Genomic DNA, 22,181 nt, shown 5'->3' on the forward strand with positions numbered 1-22,181 from the left:
GTTGAGCTGGAGCCCTTGTAGGAGTTCAGGAAGTGTGTATGAGTCACTTTGACATGTTGCAGTGCTGAGTAAAAAATTATTTGTTGTTTAAGCTCTTATATTCATGCTTGTTTCCAATGTTTAGTTTGGTGGAACCATGTTTTGATTCATTTGCCTCTGCACTGTCATCATAAGTACCCAATCCTGTTTTGCGAACTCAGTCAAAACTCCTACTTGAGATGCAATGGGAGTCTTGTTTAAGTACTGCTGCTGATTTGCAGCCAACTTTCCTGAAGTGCTCTCAGTGTATTGCATGAAAAACAATGCCATACTCACATGGGTTTCCTTACTGACATGTTGATCCAAACACACATGTGCATTGAATATTACTTACCCTTTGCCTGCTGCAGAATGTTTCAGGAAAGTCAATGCAACTTTCTGTTTGTTTGTTATTTGTAATGTGGTTGTACCAAGGGACCTCAGTCATGGGTTAGGTACCCTGGTACTAGGGTACTGTATAAACACATAATCAAAGAGATGACAACTTAAATATAAGACAAGAGACAACGACTGAGGCTGGCATCACTGACAGTGTGGAGGCAGGAGCTGATGTCTCAGTAGCATATACGAGCATACTAGAAGGGCGGGCAAGGATAGGCCTTGAGGGCTTTAGAAGTGAAGACAAGTAGTTTGTGTTTGCTGTGTTGAAGAAAGGGGAATCAGTGGAGAGAGGGAAAAAGAGGGGTGACATGGCTGAAGAGCTGAGCTGGGAAAATGATCAATTTGGGCCATGCTGAACTTAAACTGACAGCTGGATATCCATGAGGAGATGTCAGAGAGACAGGCCTGGATTTTAGTTTGGTCAGAAAAAAACAGGTCAGGAATGGGGACATAGGTCTGTGGGTCATCAGCATAATTGAAGCTGTACGTGAATGAAACTGCCCAGACACAGGATGTAGAGATAGAAGAGGAGAGGTATATCAATTGTCTAACTTGTTGAAAACTATGGTTATCAATGGTTAGGTAAGTTTATCCAAGATCTGCTCCTCGGCTCACAAGCATATATTTGGTTTTATTATCACTGATTGTAAATCTTTTTCTTGCCTCTTCCTTCAAGACTTCAGTCAACCTTTGCACCATGTTTTCTGTCTCTCCTACAATAGTCAGATCATCAGCATACCCAAAAAGTCAGTGTGGGCTATTCCAGAGGCAGCAGAAACAAACTGTGAAGGGGGATGTGTGGAAGTCCCTTCACCAGATGAAGTTCCAGAACAGATGGATACGAGGCAGCACCTGGCTATGTCCTGACACCATCCAGCTGACCTCAGATTCTATACCTACATGATGACTCATGCCACAGACATTGGGAGCCTGCCCTACCCCTTCCACTCACATATGTTTCCGCACTACTATCCACATGAAAGCATACTGGGGATAATGCATCTCCCACTGAAGGGGACACTACAATCTGCCCCTAAGTGCAAAGGTGAATAGAAGTGTGGGAATTAATGGATTAAATTATTTAAAATACCATTAAGGAATTCAGAGTCCCAGCTGGGAATGACTCCTTTCCTGCAATGATGCATTCAGATGCAGCTAAATCTATTTGGATTCAGACTCTTAAAAATGGGTCAGCTACTCTTACAATAGCAATGAAGATGAGAGGAAGAAATGGAGATTTGCTATCAAGAAGACAAGATAAGGAGCCCTAAAGACATCAGACCTTCCCTGTTTGTTGTCTGAAGTTCAGACAGGTAAACTGTATGAACGGAATATGGCCAGAGATTTTGCTGGCTTGTGTTTTGAGTTGTACAAGATCCTTAGACATTTGCTGAAGAACCCAACCCAAAGAAGTGAACCAGGAGGGATATCAGCCAAATGTTAGTTGAAAGTCTGAGGTTTTGAATTTTTAACAGAGGCTTTTCTCTCAACTGTTTTTAAATGTCTGAGTTAGATAGGGGTTAACAAAAACAAAAATAATTTGCAAACATTCTGAATAAAAATAACTTTTCATTGAATTGGGTTTTGATTCTTTGGTAGCTGTGACATTATAAGCAGTGCTTGAGTCCTTAAAAAAGTGCCAGAACACATGTATTTGCAGTACTATCACTAATGTATTTTCTTTTTAAAAAAAACTTCCTTTCATGGGCACCGATTCCCTGAGTGCTCTGGGGCTGGAGTACCCACGGGGAAAAAAAATAGTGGGTGCTCAGCTCCCACCAGCCACAGCTGTTTGGGGACACAGCCAAATAGCTGATACACAGCACCACGAAGCAGCTGTTTGGCAGCTCAGAATGGGGCTTGCAAGAAGGCAGCCAGCAGCAGGCAGGTGGGGCCTTGGTGAGGGGGTAGAGAGTGGGCAGGAAGAGGCGGAGCGAGGCTGGAGCCTGGGGGAAGGAGGTGGAGTGAGGGTGGGATCTCGGGGAAGGAGGTGGAGCGGGGGTAGGAAGAGGCAGAGTGAAGGTGGAGTCTTGGAGGAAGGGACGGAATGAGAGCGGGGCTTTCGGGCAGAGTGGGGGTGGGCACCCCCAGGGAAAAGTAAAAGTCAGCACCTATGTGTTCTTTTATGCCTTCTTAAATTATAGAGAAGCAAAAAATGGAAAAATCTGTATAAATATTTTTAACATATTTTGTGGATTACCTGAACAGTTTCAGTCTTCTCAAAACTGGATACATATTGCAATGAAATAAGTCATTACTTGTTTGCTGTGAATCTATGCTATGCTGATTTACTGTAATAGGTCCTTTCCCTGAAATATGCAGTCATCAAAATAAGGGCATAAAAGTGCATAGTTCATCTTGACACACAATTCAGCTCTAATAAGCTCTATCTTTGTCTGATCACAAGTTATTTACAATGCTGAGCATTTGTTTCCATGGAATCATTGAACTGATTACAGTACAGAAATTACAGTACGTATGGAGCATACAAAAAGAAAAAGCAAGAAAAGGAAAAGATTGTACTCATCTCTGATTAAGAGAAATCTGATATTGAAGCTGAAGCTGCTTGAGAGTGTGCCCAACTGGTTCAAAGAACCAGTTATCATCCACATTAACCTAAGCTTCTCCTAGAAGCAGCTGTAAGTGCAGAATATGGTTTAAGATGAAGACAAAATTTTCTCTCTCCTGAATTATCACAGTTTCCATCTGTGCTGAGATTTGAAATGACATTCAAATAAAAAAGGTGCTAACACAGCTTCAGATTTCAACATGGACAGAGCTATAACTGCAGCACCTTTCTGTACGCACCGTACATGTCAACGGCAGACATTCAATGAACTCTTTTCAAATGTTGTCTTCAAGGATATATTAAGCAACTTTGAGTTACAGAAAAGTTTCTTAATGAGTCAGATTTTCAGTACAGAATTCAGCTATGCCATCACACCACAAAATGATTATAGCTCTTTGAGTTATCAGCTTTTCACTTTAACAAGTGCATACAATTCTGCCCAAACGGTTAAATTAAAAGTAGGCTGGCGTACTTTTGGAATTCCCAGATTCCAGGTCAAAAAACCTGAGATGGGTGAACTATTTTGTTGATAAAAACTTTGTATAATTCTAAAATTCGAGCAGACTTCAAAAGGCAGAAAAGAGAGCTCTAATAAGAAAATGCAACAGAGCTGAGAACTCTCCACAATATCATTAAAAGGCATGGACGTTCCTGGCAGAAAAAGAAACTAATTATGTACTCTGATTATCAGGGTGACTACAGTGTGTCTTAGGGCCAAATTCCACCCTTTTTGTGATCTGTGCACTTAAGTGTGAAAATCTTTGAGGATGTCTGCACAGTACAAGGGCAGTATAATGCACTTGGTGTGCTGTCCTTGCTCTTTGGAAGATTTATGCTGGTGGATCTGGCTCTGACTTCTATTTCCATAAAGTACTCCTTTCTTCTTGTCCTACACTATTGCATGGGGCTGTCATCCTTCATCTCATAGTATTTTGTTGTTGGGGAAAATGATTCCTTTATACACGATGCATAGTTTGTAAAGTGTTGTAGATCTCTTGAGCTGAAAGGTATAAATATATATGAAAGACTTTTTATTAGTTGTCCACAACAGGCTTTTTAGTCCCTTCCCTGCCTGTACCAACAATTATTTGGATTTTCTTATTCTCAATAATATTCTTATGAGGTGACGTTCACCTGCACAAACTCTGATAAAAGGGTTTTGTGCAGGTAAAGGGAGTTGGGGGACTAGCATTTATCCTCATCATGTGGGCAGGACAGGGCTGCTGTGTCATTCCCCACTTGGATCTGCAGAAGTGTGGGTTCAGTGGCCTCTCCTTTAGCTTGGCCTCTCTCTGCCATTCTGTTCAAATCCAGTGCAGAGATCTTCTATGCAGCATGAAAAAGAGTGCAGAAGCCATCTTGACCATGCTGCCTTATCCCACTCCCAGCCTTACTATGGGACATAAGTGACGCATAGGTTTTCTATGGACCCTCTGCTCTTGGGTGAATTTCACCCACTGTGAATTGAGTATCATTTGACAGTATTTAACAATTGTCTGAAACATCAAGCTAACCCTTTAGTTTACATAATGCAAAAGACTGGAAAATAGTTAAAGGTACAGAATTGTAACTTGGATAAATATCTTGCAAATCCTGGATTTTCGGCCAAACATTGATATTTTTAGTAGATTGTGATTCAAGGTGGCCATAAATATCTGTCTGCTCTGAAAATATATCCGCTCTGAAAAAAGTATCTGAAAATACTGGATTGGCAACACATACATGTTTTGTAGACAGACAAATTACACAATTTAATCTTTGGCAAGCAACAAGGAAACAAAGATTAATAGGATTGACATTGTCTCAACAACAAAATACAATGCAGCTGTACTTTAGACAGTCTGTAACACATATTGCAATCCCATGAATTATCTTTGGGATCATTATATTAAATTTATGAATGGCTTATGCAGTGATGCTGGAACAATTTGTATAGTGGGGAAACTGAGAGCCATTGAATCAAACTGTAAACCCAATATTTGAGGGAAACCAGTTCAAGCCAGGAGGCGCTGCTGCATGCCCAGCATCCCTAGTTCCAGTACCGATGGATTTATATATGACTGTGTTCTACTCCATGGGGGAGGTTATCACGGCTCCTATAGGAGCTAAAACAATAGGGGTGATTACCCCTGAGATTGTAAACAACTCCAGGGAAGACCGACCATGGGGGGGTTTGCATGTACTGGTTCAGGCTCAGATTTCCAGAGACTAGAAAAGAGAGAAAGAGCTTTGGTGTAAAAGGATGAGCTTGAACTGACTCCTGGCCTTCATTTTGATTCAGCAGACAAACATGATTTTGTTCAAGGGGACACCCCGACCCTTGCTGAAGGGTTGGAACGGATGTTGGTCTACCAGATGCCCCATGTGGAAGCTGGGTGATTTCTGGTATGTTTAGTGTGGGTTTAAATCTGTTTATTTTTATATGTTCTCTCTGTAATGCTTCTGCCATAGGAATAAATGTGCTTGCTTGGAAGAGCTGTGTGGTCACTGGTAAAAACACTGTCTTTGTCTTCTGAGAGAAAGCAATGCACAGGGGCATTTCATTAAAGTCTGTTCCAGAGAATAGTTTTCAGAAAATAGTTACAGGATTTAATTCACACCGGACACAGTCTAAGTGGTGCGGTCAGTTGGCCCCCCAACTGCACCAGCAAAGACACTGGTGCCCTGTCAGGCGAAGGCAACTTTGGAGGGTTGTGGAGGCTTCGTCAGCTGGTGAAGACTGCCTGGGAGATGTGCTGAATCAGCAAGTACCGCGTCTGTCGCGGCCATTTACCTCCGTGGATAATGTCTCTGGGTGTATGTTGACCAGCTGTCCTCCTCTCGGGAGAGCAGTGGTCAAAGGTGTCTTTTACTGCTGTAATCCCCTCCTCGGCATTCTTTTCTATCATGGAGGTCCTTGTGCCCTAGTCTATGTCAGTGGAATTGAACCCTCAGATTCTGACAGAGGGAGAGAGTGATAAACAAGGGAGAAGAGATTATTTGAAAAGAGTTGGAGGAAATGCAAAATACAGAATGTGTCCTGATTTCTCATATCCTATTCAGCTCTGCTTGGAAGGTAAATGGAAAATGCTCCAACCATGCCAGGAACCTGATATACTGTACTTTCATGGCTGCATTCTCTAGAAGTAATTTCCACTGAGATGTGATTCCTTCATGGATTGGGTTGTGAAAAGTTATGGAAAATGGAGACTAGAGAGCTGAGATCAGATCTTTCACAGATGAAACTACGAAATTAATGAAGCAGTGTAATCCATTTAGAGATGTAAGTTAATATTCCACAAGCTGTACACCTATTATTCAGAGATGTATCAATAGACATTGACAAATTTCCATACCGTTACACAATGAAAATCCATCTGTGCTCCATAGAGATTGGGCTACATCAAAACTAGTGAGAATAGGACTGTAGGGAGGAGCTGCTTTCCATGCCATTCTCCCCACCCCTGCCTTACTCTAAGGAAGCAGGCTGATCTGTAAGCAGATATCCACCTAAGTTAATGCTGCTTGAACCAGCATTAACATTGGCTTTGTACCTGCACCTCCTTAAGGCCCTCGTTCAGGAAGGTACTTATAGCATATGGTTAACGTTAAGCAGGAGACTAATCCCATTGAAGTCACTAGGACTACTCGTGCTAAATACATAAAGTAATTTGCTGAGTTGAGACCTCTAAGAGGTGGATTTTGTGCAGGCATGGAGTGCTTGGCTAATGGAAGCAGACCTTCTACAAGAAGACATGCTATAATTGGGAGAGGGTGACCAGAGAAGGTACACAGAGGTGCTGATTCCCCAGAGGACTTGGTTCCTTTCTTATTTGCAAATCCTCAGGATCCATGGAGTTAAGGCATTAGCCTTCCCCCTTGCCCCCAACTCTTCCATGGCATACTCTCTCACAGGGAAGATTTGATCCCTGGGAGGCCGGGGGCCCCTAAAATCTCCTTTTCAGCAAGAGGGTGCATTTGACCCTTGTTTATTATGTCAAAAGTCAGCAGTAACATGTCCACAACTCTGCTTGTGAGACATGATAACACAAAGACCTTTGGCATTTTGCTAACTCTGCCTATTCTTGGTCCAAAGACATGCCTTTGTGGATATCAGTTACCAGAAACATGTACAGTGTATGGAGCTGGAGATGACAGAGTTAGAGAAGATTGGAAAATAGACAAGGAAAGTGATTTCTACTCCTTATGTGGGGAAATTACACTAAGAACTGGAAGATAGGTAGTGCAGATCCAAGATACTATTTACTCCTTAGTTAAATAGCCTGACACTATATGTTTCAGTAACTGTCAGACACACTTTCAATATCAAATCTGTCTGGTGTCTCATTAGAAACTGATAAAGGGAAGAGTGCTCTTCTACTTAACTAAACCTAGTTAATGCAGTATGCTTTGTCATATTTGCATGATCTCACATGTATATAATACATCCATCCATCCATGGTCAGCACAAATTTCAACCAAACTTTTATAAAGATATCTAATAATAATCAACCTTTTAAGTCCATTGTGCATAAAACTCAGCAATAGACAAGCTTCATCTTTTCTTCATTTGATGAATTATTTCCTTTAGAGATAGGTGGGACACCTGACCCATCTTTCAGTACAAATTCAATGGAACATGCAAATAATGTATTCTCAGCAATGGCCTCTCGGCCGGCTCTTCCACAGTCTGCATTCTGTTTAATTTCTGAGTCACAGATGACTTTGCAGCCAATCTATTTTTACTATTTTCTGACAGATAGCTATGCTGAGGTATAACTCCATTTATATAAAGAGGCGATTTTCACAGCCGGTACCTGAGCTCAGTCAAATGTATCATTCATCAAGAGAAGTACTTCATATAAGTATTGCTTTTCTTTGCATTTAAAGCAATGTGCTCTTGAAAGAGTTTGTATCAGCATTACAATTTTTTCTGGAAAAGTATATATGTACCACTGAATATAAGATCCGATATAAGCCACATTTTTACATGCCGGCACTGAAATTGTGCATAAATAGCAAACGTGTGCAAAACAGACATTTGCATGTGCAAAGTGTATAATTGAGCGCCCAAATGCAAGTTTTTTGGCATAACTTACTTTGGTTCTCTATATTTAAACATCTGGCCCCACATATCCTGAATATAATACAATTTATGCTCACTTTCCAAACAGATATTTAAAATACGGCATTTGTCCAAAAGACATTTGGATTGAAACTTCCGAGTGGTGTGGGACAAGAAAGAGACATGGTGCCACAAGTTTAATTGTGTTTGCCAGATTGACATGTCAGGGCTTTTGAAACATTTTCTAGAATAGTATGAATTTGTTGTAAACGTACATGACCATGTAAATGACTCCCGGTGGTGTTGCTGTGAGTCTCTTGGTACACCACAACCTTTAGTTTCAGTAGGACTTAAGCACAAGTGCTGTCCTGAATCTGACATGCTGCTATAGTAGTATAGTGTGCTCCCACTTGTCCAATTCCACCTGCCTCTTCTGTTTCTGCATAGAAGACATAATATATGCAGAAATGTTGGCACAGCAGTATCTCATCTGGATTTTGTTAAAGTAATGTGGTAATAGAAAAAGATGCTTTTTCCCAACGGGATGGTGTACTGTACGTCAGCTACAAATGTATTGTATATGCTGCCACGAAATCACAAGAAAAATCAGATTCATTAATACTTTATTTTTTAAAAAAACTTACAGCCAAGTTTGTTTACTCAGGTAACAATTTTGAAAACATATGTGGAAGAAACACAGCTCCTGATATTATGCCAGCCATACAGCTTTTATCAATACTGATTAGGGCCTGATACTCTTCTCACACCAGTTTAACACCAGAGTAACTCCAGTGATTTTCTGGAGTAACTATGAATTTCAGGTGGTGTAAATGAGAGGAGAATGCAGTCCATAACGTTCACTGAGGAGTAGGTAATCTTTGCAGATAATCCAATAGACCAAATACAAATTTAACATTTGCCACTGTCTAGCTATAGCTGGCGTATTAATCTTCTTTACAGTGTGTGATGAGGCAAATATCCATGTGACATATGTTAACAGGCAATTTTACTCACTCATATATTCCACACTCTACAGAAATAAATTATAACATAGTTTTATTAGTCAATTTTCACAGAGAGGTAAAAACTCACTACTTTAGTCTGGTGCTACACCTCTTAGGCAAAACACACATTAAAGTCAAGTTTTGGCTAGGTAAGCAGTGTCAGATCAGATCAGAACATGGTATTTGTTCCATTTTGAATCAACATACTGTGGAGATGTCTTTTACTATTTGGACCACTTTCATTTCTTGCTATTATGACAGAAGGAAATTAATACAGAAGCTATGGCATGTTCTATGATGTTGGTGCCTGACTCAATGGACATTTTTCCCCAGGTATATGCAAGTCTTAAAGAGCCATACCACTAGTAAATAACTGAATCATGATGCATCACACCCACACAAGGGAAAAATAGTTTTCACGGTGGAATAAAACTCCCCTCTTCAAAAATCAGTATGTACATTGTGATGACAGGTTTCATCACTATAGGAAGAGGTGGGGCAATGTGTTTTGGGTGATTAAGCTTGAGGGACACGTGATAACATGCTGTAAATGCCAAAACATGATGACTCAATGTTTAAGCATATTTGATCACTTATGAAGTTAATAATTATGTGCTAAACTTTGCAAGCATTAATTATTCTTCTCAATGTTCTTGTGAAGTAACTAAGTATTATTATCTTCATTTTACAGATGGAGATATTTTTAACTCAAGATTGGATATTTTTCTAAAAGATAGGCTCTAGGAATTATTTTGGGGAAGTTCTATGGCCTGTAATACAGCAGGTCAGCCTAGATTAGGGGTGGCCAGCCTGAGAAGGAGCCAGAATTTACCAATGTACATTGCCAAAGAGCCACAGTAATACGTCAGCAGTGCCCCATCAGTTCCCCCCCCCAGCGCCTCCCATGCACCGGCAGCCCTACTGATCAGTGCCTCTGTTGGGGACACTGGGGTATGGCCACTAGGTAACTCGAGGGGTTGGAAGACCACAAGTGTCGATGAAGCCCCCTCGCACTAGGCCCAAGTGTCCTTGGCCCCCCACCCTCCCGCCTGGAGGCACTCGCAGCAGCTCTGTGTAATAGGCCCAAGTGTCCTTGGCCCCCCACTCCCGCCTGGAGGCACTCACAGCAGTTATGCTGAGGGTCTGCAACAATATGTTGCAGAGTCAGACTGCCTGAAACTAAACAAGGCCAAACAGGGCAGATATGGAAGAAAAATGCTGAATAAAGCAGCTTTATGTATACTTTAACAAATGATACAAAAACAAGGGAACTAGCTGGTAACTGGTTTGGCTGGCTATATGGATACTTAGGGCAGCTTGCTATTGCATAAGTATGCTGAAGAAAGGATGTATAAAATCCTGTCTAACTTCCTGCTCTGTGTACAGGATTTGAGATTCTATTCTCTCTGTACCTTTTTGAAGCTTCAAATAAACTTTTCTGCTTCTCCACCCTGTTGTGATTATTGGGTGAAGCATACTGGGTAGCGAACCAACCCCTGCTGTTGTTATGCCTCTCGGCACTGGGTGCCGGCAACACCTCCCTCTCCTTCCCCCACCTCCCAGTCAGCTGTTTCATGGCATGCAGCTGTGGTGATCTTGATAGACCCAATCTGTTCTATCTTGTTTTTTGCTGTGACACAATTGCATGCCATGAAACAGGCTCTGGTGGGGGGTGAGGAGTGAGGGCATGGCAAACTCGGGGAGGGGATGGGAAGAGGCGGAGTCGGGGCAGGGCCTGTGGCAGAGCCAGGGATTGAGCAGTGAATGCCCCCCGGACATTGCAAAGTTGACGCCTGTAGGTCCAGCCCCGGAGTCGGTGCCTATACAAGGAGCTGCATATTAACTTCTGAAGAGCCGCACGTGGCTCCGGAGCCTCAGGTTGGCCACCCCTGGACTAGATGATCACAATGGTCCCTTCTGGCCTCTCAACCATTAAGAATTTATGCCTTATTTCCAGACTGAAGTTGTCTAGCTTCAACTTCCAGCCATTGGATCATGTTATACCATTCTCTGCTAGTTTGAAGCGCCCATTATCAAATATTTATTCCCCATTCAGGTACTTAGTCACTATAATCACCCTTATCGTTCCTTTGTTAAGCTAAATAGAACGAGCTCTTTGAGTCTATCACTATAAGGCATGTTTTCTAATTCTTTAATCATTCTCATGGCTCTTCTCTGAACCGTCTTCAATTTATCAACATCCTTCTTGAATTGTGGACACCAGAACTAGACACAGTATCCCAGCAGCAGTTGCACCAGTGCCAAATACAGAGGCAAGATAACTTCTCTGTTCCTACTTGTGAATCCCCTGTTTATGCATCCCAGGATCGCATTACATCTTTTAGCCAGAGTGTCACACTGGGACAAGGCTATCCTTACCCATATGCAAAGTACGCAGCTGTGTAGGGCACCAGGAAATTTGGGGCACCAAATTTCCTGGTGCCCTACACAGAAGCGTACTGCTCCAGCCTCTGCTTCGCTTCTTCCCCATGGCCCCCGCCCCTGCTCCGCCTCAGCTCTGCCTCTTCCCACCCCTCCTCTGCCCCAGCCCCACCCCCACTCCACCCCTTCGCCTGAGCTAGGCCTCTGAGAACTGCAGCAGGGATTGGGCCTGCCCTGCACTCACCAGGCGGTGGGAAGTGGAGTGACCCGGCCCTAGCCCACTCCACTCCGCTGGCTCCCAGCTGTGCCGCCGGTGAGTGTTGGGGGGTGGTTTCCCCCTGCCCCCAAGGCTGGGAGCCAGGGGAGCAGAGCAGGCTGGGGCCAGGTCACTCCACTTCCTGCTGCCCCATGAGTGCGGGGTCGGGCCTGCCCTGCACTCACCGGGCGGCAGGAACTGGAGCAACCTGCCCCAATCTGCTGTGCTCCACTGGCTCGTGCTGGGGGGCAATATCCCCCCTACCCCCCAAGACTGCTCCTGCCCCCCCACTGAGACCTAGGGCCAGCCCCCCTGTGGTGGCCTGGCACCACCACCTCCCCCCACCCCTGTGTGGGGGGGAGGGGCTGCGTTGGGCACCAAAATAGCTAGGGATGGCCCTGCACTGGGAGGTCATGTTCAGCTGATTATCCACCATGACCTAATGTCTAATTGTATGTGTATAATCAGGCCCATCCCAAAAGCTTAGGTGATTCTTACATCTGATGTCATAATGACACTAATTGACTCAACCAATCATCACCCTTCCTTTCCAGTTTATTTGAATGCTTCAGTTCTATTGGATGAAATGAGTCAAAGGAATAAAGAGTAGGTTCCCTTGGATACAAACAGAAAAACATTCTCTCCATGTTCCTATGACTGAGCCACTAGGTGTCACTCTCCTACAGATTTGCCAACTCCATGGGTTTCCGGAAGATTACATGTTTCCACATACATCTACGGCTCTGTGGAGAAAACCCCTTATCCACAGGGAAATCAATGTGACTGGCTGGCTGCCCTTTCCCCAATTCTTCACCTCCTGGGGAAGAGAAGCCAGGCAGAGCTCCTATATAGGCTGATGAACAGTCTGGTTCCTCAGCCTATTTTGCAGGAAGAGCTCTGCATCTCCTCCCATGCCCACATATGTAAATAGAGGGCTGAGTGCTAATTAATTGCTCAGCCCCTTGATCTCAGTGCCCACTAGGAAGCAGATGTCCCCTGCCTCAACAGTGTATAACCCACTAATACCCCCCAACCCCCAGCTGCTTCCCCCTCTCTTCCTTTCTTCCCTGTGATTGGAGAGGTGTTAATGGGCCACTTTACCTTCAATGGTCCCTTGAAATATGTGTTAACTACTTATAGGAAATAATCTGTTCTATCTTGTTTTTTGCTGTGACACAATTTCCCAGACCTGAAGAAGAGCGCTGTAACCTTGAACGTTTGTCTCTCTCACCAACAGAAGTTGTTCCAATAGAAGATATTATCTTACCCGCACTGGGAGCAGTGACATGCACCTGTAATCCCAGCTACTTGGGAGTCTGAGACTGGTGGATTGCTCAGGGGTTCTGTGCTGCGGTGCACTATGCCAATCAGAAGTCTGATGCCACTGACAGCCTGACCAGAGGGTGGCTGAAGGACTGCCCAGAACAACACAAGTGATGGGTTGTGATCGGCACACTCTCTGTGAGGACTGATCATAGAATATCAGGGTTGGAAGGGACCTCAGGAGGTCATCTAGTCCAACCTGCTGCTCAAAGCAGGACCAATCCCCAATTTTTGCCTGAGATCCCTAAATGGCTCCCTCAAGGATTGAACTCACAGCCCTGGGTTTAGCAGGCCAATACTCAAACCACTGAGCTATAGATCAAGGTGATTTTACACAACTTGTTGCTTTGCAGCTGCTTATGCCCACCCATGTTTTTCCTGTGCCCTTGACCTGTACCTCATCCTCCCATGTGCTTATAACCCCCCATTTGCCTCTGACCTCCCCTGCAGTGTCCTCATGGGTCTATAAACCACATTTTCCTCCATGACCCCCATTCTCTTATGTGCCTCTGACCTCTCCCATCCCTCATGTTCCTCTCCCCTTAACTCCATGTACCTCTGACTCCCCCGTCATCACATGCCTCTTCCCCCATGTGCCTCTGCCCCCAATATGTCTTTGACACCCTGATTCCTTGACACCAAAACCCCGGACCCTGGTTCCCCCTCTTACTGTAGGCCCTGATGTCTCCATCTCCTCCTAGTGTGCCATGAATAGTTCTAAATGTAAATACAAAACAAGTGTATTATAGAATACAAAATTCCTAGTTCCACATCATGAAATTATGGCACTTACATAAGCAGCTTTAGCATAGAGCCAAAGTATCACACTTGCAACTGTCATGGTTTGTACTTTCTATATAGATGTACAATACAGTATCTTCTTCAAATTTAAGATTTCTACAGGCATAGACTACAAACTTCTCAATGTCCCTTTGAAAAGAGGATGACAAAGGGATAGCAGTGGGTGGTATGGTCACTGTTCCAGTACAGTGTATTTTACAAATGTAAGATATTTTAGGTATTCACTGCCATCGTCTGTGAACTTCATAAAGTCCTCCAGAAAAAGGCCTTGATCTAAAACCCATACATATTGTAATGGAATGGAATGATGCTGCAAACTCTCATTTGTGTGTAGAATGGTTTATAGAATTTGGCTCCAGGTATGAAAGGAACCAAAAAGGGAAGTTTGGAGGCTGGAAGGGCAGAGTTTAGGTTGTTTCAGCTTCTTAACTGTGCATATCCATATTTCTATAAATGTTAGACCTCCTTTAAAGGTTAACCTTAACTCTGAATTTCATGGGTCCATAATGCTTGTTTTTTGATAGCTACAGCATTATTGTAAGTTTCCTTTACCCTTAAGTTACTGATATCTACTCTCAGACTTAACTCCAGTTTACATTCTGCACCGGTTGCACTGCAGATATTGCCAAGAGATTGATTAGATAAATGTAGACATGATTCAGCTACACTGTGGAATGTATCTGTTCATACTGAATAGTACACAGCCAAATAGAAGTCCTCCTGCTGGTGTATGCAGACCGAGTGACTAATAAGTCAGCCTGAGTTAGTTTCTTCTAATTAGGAGGTGGGGTATAATTTTTAGGATGTTTAACACTGGAGATATCTTTAATCAGTGGGTTTATGAACTTCGTTAAGTGGTTCTCTGGAGATGACATTCTCAATACTTTCAGGCTGTACAGCCTTTTCTTTTCCACTGCTGCCATATATTCTGGTTTGAAAATACAAGCCGTCTAAACAAAAAGTTGAAGCTGAAAATTTGATATAAGCCAGACGAGAGAGTGAAGAATTGGCTGCAATGGGAATTGGAATACTTTCACGGTAGGTTCAGGTATCATTTCCACATATATCATAAGCTGTGAATGAAGGAAAGAGTTGGCCAGGGAAGAGGCGAAAACAATAGAAGGAGATTGTATGCTTAGTGAAAAGAACTAGTGATAAAAGGTATAAATTACCCATCATGAAAGAAGTGACAGGACAGGATGAAGAAGCAAAACTGGAGGGGAGGGGGGGAATGCCTGAGACCCAGGAGACAGCTGCTAGGCAAACAACATGGATGTCATAGTCAATGGTCTTAAATGCAGTGTGAGGTCAAGACGGACATGTAGAGATTACGAGCAAGATTCAGATGAAAGAAGGTTATTCAGAGAACAGTTTCAGATCTAAGATGACTAGATTGTTTTGGAAGAGTAGGTTTTGAAGATATTAAGGTGGTCACTATACTATCATGGTGATGGTCTTTTAAAAGGACAGTGATATTCTTTTAAGAAGCAAAGTTTTCAAGAGCAGATGAGATAAAAGACCAATGAGAGAAAAATACTAGTGAAGGAAACCTTGACTGAGAATGTTTTTCTAATAATTGGACGAGGTTCTTGTGTTTGAAGGTTTAGTGGATGGACATCCTACATCTGGAGACTGACGATATAACATTGACTAGGAAGGGTGTCACAGGTGATGGAAAGTTGATAAACTTAGTATAGGCAGAGTGGCTAGTGCACCTCACGGTTGCCTAACACTTGTCATTATAAGACTCTTTTTTCAGTTTATAACTTTAGCAAATTTTAGCTGTTTGGGCTGAAATTTTCCATGCTGGGTGTCTGCCTCAGGCTAAATTTTATTGGGAAGTTTCAGATAAAATAGTCCAGCCGTTTCTAAGAACAAGTTTAGGGAGAAATATGTTGTTTTATCAATTTAAAATATTCTTTCAACTGTTTCATTGAGAAGTTCTTGTGCTACTTGCTTTGGAGCAAGGTCTTGAAATAAAACATAGAAGTCGCTTCAGTGTCAGGGTTGTGCCTTTTGCTGTCCTCATGAACAATTCACTCCCATTTGGCCACGTTATAGGCCTCTGGAAAAAAAATCTCAGTTCACACATGCTCAGTAGAGACTTGCTATAGTTTTGCAACTAAATTCTCTGCAGATTTTGTCTGCACTGATCATGCCTCATTTTGGGGGTGGGCAGGACTTTCTCTGCAATTACTCCTCGCAGCTGCTGTAGTGCCAGACACAGGAACTGAGATCAGGAAACCCATTTCTCCTATACTCTCAATATTTCTCCCCTGTTGGTACTTAGGCACCCTGGTGGAGGAGAAAGCAGCCACATTGGAATGCAGAGGAGGAAGTGGGGATTGCAGGAGCCAGGGAGTGTGGGGAAAAAGAGGAATAAGAGAGGGACAGGAGCCAGACAGAAGAGGGGAGCCTCAAGGGTGGGAAAGTAGAAGCAGAGGGTGGGAAAGAGCAGAGATGAGAGGGTTTTGATAGGAACACAACAGGAGGTGGGGCTGAAGCCAAGGTGAATTAGGTTGGATAGGAGAAGGAGAAGGGAGGTGGGAACCAGGATGGCGTTGTTTTGATAGGAGCTGAGCTGTGATGGATAGGTGCATACAAGTACAGAGACAGGGTAGGGGCATGAAGTGAGAAAGAGCTATAACCACTATGGTGTCAAGTATCAGGGGCTAGCTGTGTTAGTCTGTATCCACAAAAACAACAAGGAGTTTGGTGGTACCTTAAAGACTAACAGATTTATTTGGGCATAAGCTTTCCTGGGTAAAAAACTACTTCTTCAGACTTAATCTCCATGAATTTATCTAGTTCTCTTTTAAACCCTGTTGGTCCTAGCCTTCACAACCTCCTCAGGCAAGGAGTTCCACAGGTTGACTGTGTGCTGTGTGAAGAAGAACTTCCTTTTGTTTGTTTTAAACCTGCTGCCCATTAATTTCATTTGGTGGCCCCTAGTTCTTATGTTATGGGAACAAGTAAATAAGTTTACTTATTCACTTTCTCCACACCACTCATGATTTTATATACTTCTATCATATCCCCCCTTAGTCTCCTCTTTTCCAAGCTGAAAAGTCCTCGCCTCTTTAATGTCTCCTCATATGGGACCCATTCCAAACCCCTAATTATTTTATTTGTCCTTCTATGAACCTTTTCTAATGCCAATATCTCTTTTTTGAGATGAGGAGACCATGGATTTATATAAAGGCAATAAGATATCTCTGTCTTATTCTCTATCCCTTTTTAAATGATTCCTAACATCCTGTTTGATTTTTTGACTGCTGCTGCGCACTGCGTGGACATCTTCAGAGAACTATCCACAATGACTCCAACATCTCTTTCCTGATTAGTTGTAGCTAAACTAGCCCCCATCATATTGTATGTATAGTTGGGGTTATTTTTTCCAATGTGCATTACTTTACATTTATCCACTTTAAATTTCATTTGCCATTTTGTTGCCCAATCACTTAGTTTTGTGAGATCTTTTTGAAGTTCTTCACAGTCTGCTTTGGTCTTAACTATCTTGAGCAGTTTAGTATCGTCTGCAAACTTTGCCACCTCACTGTTTACCCCTTTCTCTAGATCATTTATGAATAAATTGAATAGGATTGGTCCTAGGACTGACCCTTGAGGAACACCACTAGTCACCCCTCTCCATTCTGAAAATTTACCATTTATTCCTACCCTTTGTTCCCTGTCTTTTAACCAGTTCTTAATCCACAAAAGGATCTTTCTTCTTATCCCATGACAGTGTAAATGGGTAAATTTAAATCTGGCATTTCCTAATTTGTGAGTGCTTGACTTTGCAACTGTTATGTTCTTTTAACACATATATATACACACACACACACTACATATTGATATACAGCACTTCACCCACATCACAGGTTTCTGAAGACACTACAGTACTCAACGAATGAAGCTGAAAAGGTTAGTAACATCATTGAAACTTGGAGTCATGTAGAACATTAGTCACATTGGTTTCCTGTACTATATTACTAATAACATATATGTTCAAAGTGTTCTGCAGTCAGTTAATTAATCCTCATATTTCCCTATTATTACCATTCTACAGACCAGGAAAAACAGACACTGAGACATTTTGTGAGTTGCTGGAAGCCACAGAGTTTTAGTGGATGAGACAGGATTAAAAAATGCTGCTATTTGTGGCTCCATCCTGTGCTCTAACAAACCAGACCTCAGTGCTACGCATTGTTGAAAAATATCAAGATTTTAACAAGAAAAATAGTTTATTTACATCCAATTCACATAAAAAATAATTTGTCCTCCTTGTTTGTTTTTTGGGGTAAGAATGGCGTTTAATGGAATTTTGTGCTTTCTAGAGTAACACTGCCACAAGTATTCCTTTTCTTTTTGCAAATACAGACTAACATGGCTGTTACTCTGAAAACTGTTTAGATTGTTTTAACACATGGCAGCTTGAATTAAGCAGTTATGGAACAGCTTATCATTTAGTGGTGGGCTTAGCATAAATGGTGATTCAGCCAACTGGCATAAAATATTGGTTTAAACATTGTAAAAAATCATTTGTGTTTTTTTTATGCTTATTGGGCCCATAAATTCTACACTACTTTGTGCAGAGTTCTTGTAGGATCAAATTCTCGCTATCTCATTTAGGAGGTGGGTTGGTGCTCTAAAATAATAGTAATGGGCCATCTTGACTATAACTACAAAAATTTTTTTTCTTCTGCTGATAATAGCTCATCTTAATTAATTAGCCTCTTACCATTGGTGTGGCTATTTCCACCTTTTCATGTTCTCTGTATGTATATATATATATATGTCTTCTTACTATATGTTCCATTCTATGCATCCAATGAAGTGGGCTGTAGCCCACGAAAGCTTATGCTCAAATAAATTTGTTAGTCTCTAAGCTGCCACAAATACTCCTGTTCTTTTTGCGGATACAGACTAACACGGCTGCTACTCTGAAACAAGTAATGTCACTGTCACCATCATTTATTTTACATTCCTATTGATGTTATGGGCTTAATGCTTTACAGACCAAAAACAACAACAACTAAATCAGATAGTCCTTAAAAATTCAAGTATCAGAGGGGTAGCTGTGTTAGTCTGGATCTGTAAAAGCAGCAAAGAATCCTGTGGCACCTTATAGACTAACAGATGTATTGGAGCATAAGCTTTCGTGGGTGAATCCGACGAAGTGGGTATTCACCCATGAAAGTTTATGCTCCAATACGTCTGTTAGTCTATAAGGTACCACAGGACTCTTTGCATCCTTAAAAATTGTAAGTTCTTTTAGTGATGTAGCACCCAGAGTTGTGCAACAGTTGGCAGGATTATTTCCCACTGTTGAACAAACATTTTCTTAGATTTTGTTCTGCCTGGGTTCACTCCTGGCTGTGTTTGACAGTGGAGCTTCGTCCACACCAATGCGTTTCACCACTTTTTGCTGGAAAATTAAAGGGAGGCGTAAACGTTGCCGTTTTACAAAATAATACATTGGCCTCAGTTGGCTCGAGCGATTTGTGACCCGGGCAGAGAGCCCAGGCTGGGTGAGGCTTGGCACCTTTGCCGTGACTTTATTGCACAACTGCTCCAGCAGCACCTGAGTGCTGGCTCCGCCCCAAGCAATGGACGAGGGCACGTGCGATTTCCCCCAACAGCCCCAGCCCCGCCTACACGCTCTTCCCACCTCCCCACCCTCGCTTCTACCCCGCCCAACCTCTGTCCCCTGTGATTGGGCAGCGCAGCGGCAATGACGCCGCACGCATAGGCAAGATGGCGCGTGCGCGTTGCTAGGCCCCTGTGGCCTTTTCACTCTTACTTCCTGCCTGCGCCGCTCTGCTTCCGGGTCAGGGCCTCCGAGCCGGGGAGCCCGATGCCGAGCAGCCGCCGGGCGCGGGGGGCAGGAGGGAACGGCTGCCCCGGGGCTTAGGGAGGGATCCGGGGGGCGGGCGGCCAGGCCCGGGTGCGGTCTGGGCCCGGTCGATGCGGCCCCGGCGCCCGTCATGGACAAGATCCTGGAGGGGCTGGTGAGCTCGTCGCACCCGCTGCCGGTGAAGCGGGTGATCGTGCGGCGGGTGGTAGAGTCGGCGGAGACGCCGTTGAGCCAGGCCCAGTGCCGGGCCATGTTCGCGCTCAGCACCCGGCTCATCCTGCAGGGGCCCGACCCCTTCCAGCGGCAGGTGGGGCGGCAGGTGCTGGAGGCCTACGCCCGCTTCCACCGGGACGAGTTCGAGGCCTTCTTCAACCGCAGCCTGGTGCTGGGGCTGCTTCAGCGCGGCTACGGGGGGCTGGGCAGCCGCGACCCCGCCATCCTGGACTACGTCCAGGCCGGGCTGCGCCTCATCATCAGCTGCCCCTCGGTGCTGGAGCTCTTCGCGTTGCTGCAGGTAGAGGCGCTGCGGATGGTGTGTGAGCGGCCTGCGCCCCCGCTCTGCGCCCGCCTGTGCCAGCTGCTGGGCGACTTCCCGCAGTGCCTGCCCCGCGGCAGGAAGCTCTCGCTCGCCTTTTGCCAGCAGCTGGTGCGCAGCATGGCCCACTTCCAGAGCCAGGGCAGCCTGGAGCCCGAGCTGCGCCTCTACGTTTCCCAAGTCACCCAGGTCAGCAGCCTCCTGCGCAGTATCTGGAAGGCCGAGCCCGACACCTTGTTGTCTTCCCTGCAGGAGCTCTTTGCTGTCATCTCCTCCACAGGTGAGAGCTGAGCTGTGGAAGAGGATTGGAGCACGGGCACATTACGAAACTGGAATGGTTATTGCAAGTCCTCACACACAATCTGTTTGCTCAGCGCTGGGCACCACAGGGAGGCTGGCTTTTCCCTGGTGCTGCCATGGCAGTCCTCGGATACCTGGTATTGCCAGCCCTAAATGTTCAGAAATCATGAGTCAGGCTCACCAAAATCATGAGTGGCTTTAAAATCATAAGATTATGTAAAAATAATAGATTTGGTGTTTTTTATTTGCCTACTGCTTTTTGAGTCTTTAGGGTGTACTGGGGTCACATTTTTAAGCTTTCTCCAGAGAAATGAGGACTAGAAGCTTACTTTTCCTTTAAGAACAAAGGAAGAAGTCCTCACACATCCCTTTGACTCCAGGAGCGGGGACTTTAAGGAAAATAGTAATTATCATGATTCATAAGAATCATGCATTGCCAGCTTTGGGTACCACAGTAATGGACCCACTTATCAAAATGAAGAGATTGCCTATGGAAAGTGGCCTGCCTTAGAATAATGGAGTCTGCGGGGTGGGTGGTCATAGCAGGGGTGGGGGAGAAATAAGAGGATCTCTTATGAAGTGACCAGCAGAATTAATGTGGAGAAACAATCATGTGCCCACATGTGCCTGGGATTTGGTCACTTACTGACACTGAGCTTATGCTTACCCTCTTGTGTCCAAGTGACCACCTCTAATGTAAAAAGCTTGTGCTCATCCTCTGCCCAAAAATTTAAAAGGAAACTCCTTTTCCCTAGCACACATACACTCTCTTAGAAATGTAACGTTACTATGGTCAATATGGCTTGGTACATTGTGATGTCTTTTTTTAAATACTGTGGGTAATTGCTGAAAAACAGTTTACAAACCACAACTAAGTGGCTTAACTTTTAACAATTTGTTACCTCTCACAGGTCAGTTTAGGATGAAAAGTGTTAATACTCATCTCAAGATATGTCTTCAATCCTAGTTTATCTGAAGGTTTCTGTTAGCTAAGGTCATAAAGCTGTTCAAGGCATTTTGCAAATACTCATCAAAGAAAGCTTGACATACACAAAGTATTATACATACACAGAGCCATATATTAGTGGGTGAAGTTCAATGACTTGTGTTATGCAGGAGATCAGACTAGATGATCATAATGGTCTCCTCTGGCCTTAAAATCTATAAACTTAATGCAGTACTTTTTTAATGAGCCTGCGTATTGGCTCACATGCAGAAGTTGTGTTTGCAATTTAAAGTTCTAGAACGTTGCAAAAACCAGACTCTTAAAATATCAGAAACTGGTGTGGCCACCAGAGAAGTGCTGATGCAACATATTGCAGAGTACCTGCTTAATGTGACTCTTAACTGTTAACACCTGGTGCAACAAATCCTCATTTAAATTAGTTCTGTGGCTTATTCTTGGACTGAAGAGCATGATTCAATTGTCTTAGCCTGTCAAAATATAGTAGGCCTGTAATGATGTATTGAGCAACATGTCAATTTTCTGCACATATCTATCAGGTAAATAAATATTCTCACAGGGTCAGTGTTTCCTCCACTCAAACATTAGTTTCAATTTGATTTTTATCTTGTGCAGGGCATGGCAGCAATTTTAACAGTTTACAGAAACACTTACCTAGGATAAGAGTAAAATATAGCTGTGTTCATGTTTTTGTTTCTTACAAGATGTCATGTTCAACTATTATAG

The 22,181-nt window shown here is 43.4% G+C and overlaps 1 protein-coding gene across 4 annotated transcripts in view; it reads left to right on the forward strand.

The window, feature by feature from the left end:
- Window positions 1-19,662: 19,662 nt before the first annotated feature.
- Window positions 19,663-22,181, forward strand: part of USP38 (ubiquitin specific peptidase 38) — a 32,365-nt gene continuing 29,846 nt past the window's right edge. For all 4 annotated transcript variants that reach the window (XR_013345929.1, XR_013345930.1, XR_013345931.1 and 1 more), the window contains exon 1: window positions 19,663-20,471. Coding sequence is in view for 1 of the 4 variants with exons in the window: in XM_077815295.1 (XP_077671421.1) it covers window positions 19,787-20,471 (685 nt within the window). In the remaining 3 variants the exon portion in view is untranslated. The remainder of the gene's footprint in view (window positions 20,472-22,181) is intronic.

The sequence above is a fragment of the Eretmochelys imbricata genome, chromosome 4 (assembly GCF_965152235.1).
Source record: "Eretmochelys imbricata isolate rEreImb1 chromosome 4, rEreImb1.hap1, whole genome shotgun sequence".
Taxonomy (NCBI): Eukaryota; Metazoa; Chordata; order Testudines; family Cheloniidae; genus Eretmochelys; species Eretmochelys imbricata.